General features: G+C 24.8%; 1 protein-coding gene across 1 annotated transcript, besides 4 other annotated features; it reads right to left on the bottom strand.

The window, feature by feature from the left end:
* Positions 1-70: part of a sequence feature (AT_rich) that runs on past the window's edge.
* Positions 71-74: 4 nt separating this feature from the next.
* Positions 75-257: a microsatellite.
* Positions 258-353: 96 nt separating this feature from the next.
* Positions 354-524: a microsatellite.
* A 6-nt stretch (positions 525-530) lies between these two features.
* Positions 531-711: a microsatellite.
* Positions 712-981: 270 nt separating this feature from the next.
* On the bottom strand, positions 982-1,605 carry EDI_189670 (uncharacterized protein; the record flags this gene model as incomplete). Its single annotated transcript, XM_001740564.1, has 1 exon — positions 982-1,605. One exon carries the CDS (start codon positions 1,603-1,605, stop codon positions 982-984), a length of 624 nt encoding a protein of 207 aa, XP_001740616.1.
* Positions 1,606-1,674: the final 69 nt, after the last annotated feature.

Genomic DNA, 1,674 nt, shown 5'->3' with positions numbered 1-1,674 from the left:
TATAAATGATTATAGAATGATTATTTAATTTACTTTTTTATTTTTTATTTTAAGAACAAAATAATAAAAACTAATTTATTATATTGTTCAATTTATTTTCTTTTATTTTTCTTTTATTTATCTTATTCTTTTAGATAATAATTTATTAATTGATTATATCTTTTATTTATTGTTTTTATATTTATGTTATGTGATTTAAATTATTCTTTGATGTTTTGAAGAAATACAATTTATTTAATTTTAATTCTTCTTCTTTTGAACATTATTAAAAGATATTAATTATATTCTTTCTTATGTTAGAAATTTATTCATTATCTTGTGTTGATTTGCTTATTCTTTTTCTTCTATAAATTTTCTTTTTTATTTCTTTTTAGTTTTTATTATTTTCTTATCTCTTCTTTATTTCTTTTATTCTTCTTTTTCTTCTTGTATTATCTATTATCTTATATGAATTATATTCATCATTTTTCTTCTTATTTTATTTATATCTCTTCTTATTTTATTGTTTTTGATTCATTTTCTTTCTGAATTTTCTCCTTTTCTTATTACTCTTTTATTCATTCTTTTTGATTATTCTTTTTATTCTTCTATTTCATTTCTTGAAACTATTTCTTATTTCTTTCTTTTTCATTATCAAAATTGTTATATTTGTTTCTTTTAATTTTTATTTCTTCTATCTTATTCTTATCTTTTATCTTATCTTTTATCTTTCAATTCTCTCTGTGTATAGAACATCCCCTTTCTTTTTCTTATTCTTTAAATATCACACATTTCCATCATTTCTATCTCTTCCTTTCTTCTTTATTCCTCTACCATCTTTTTAATCTCTTCAACCATCTCTTTCGTCCTTTGACTTCTAACTCTGACCATTCCTATGTTCATCATTCCATTTCTGCTTTCAATCCTCTCACTTATCTCTTTCTGTCTCTCTAAACTACACTACTTTGTGAATCCTCTTTCTCTTCCTTCTTTTTAACATTCTCAAACCTTAAAACTACTCAAAATGCATTCTAATCCATCACTTACCATTCTTTCATCGTTCTCAATCCATTCATTTGTTAAACTCTCAACTACGTTCTCTACCATTCCGTTGTCAATTGCAAGTTCAATCAACTGACAATCATTTAACAAACATATTTGATGAAAGAGTTCCAAAGAAAGTTCTTTGATTTTCAGATATTTTGAGCGAATACAAGTAACAAGAAATTGAAGTGCATCAGCGTTTTCTTTAAGTAACTTTAAATACGATGGTAAATATTGTTCAAATAAGAACAACTTGTTGAGGAAATATATCAATTCAACAAGAATATCATTTGAAGCTTCTTGTAAATAGTTGAATATTGACAGTACAAAAGAATTCATTGACAGCCACAATGAATCACATTTCTTGCACCACACTAGCACCATTTTTAGCACACGCTCTTTACATTTATCTGAGTCATACAAAATTATACTAACTAATTGATGCATAATTCCATTATCTAACGCTGTCTTTATGATTGATTGAAATGATTCTGATGTGTGTTTCATTACAATCAACATGATTGCCATTACGTCACCAAATGATTGTTGGAGAAATTCATGAGCAATTTCATATATTTTCATTGATATAGACTCACATTGGAATGGTAATTGATGTGTGTATGAAGCTAAAAAACTACCAATAGCCTGAAG

This window comes from Entamoeba dispar, genomic scaffold (genome assembly GCF_000209125.1).
Source record: "Entamoeba dispar SAW760 scf_1105229463023 genomic scaffold, whole genome shotgun sequence".
Lineage (NCBI taxonomy): Eukaryota > Evosea > Mastigamoebida > Endamoebidae > Entamoeba > Entamoeba dispar.
Note: the sequence above shows the minus strand (reverse complement) of the source record. Positions and strands in the feature narration are given on the sequence as shown.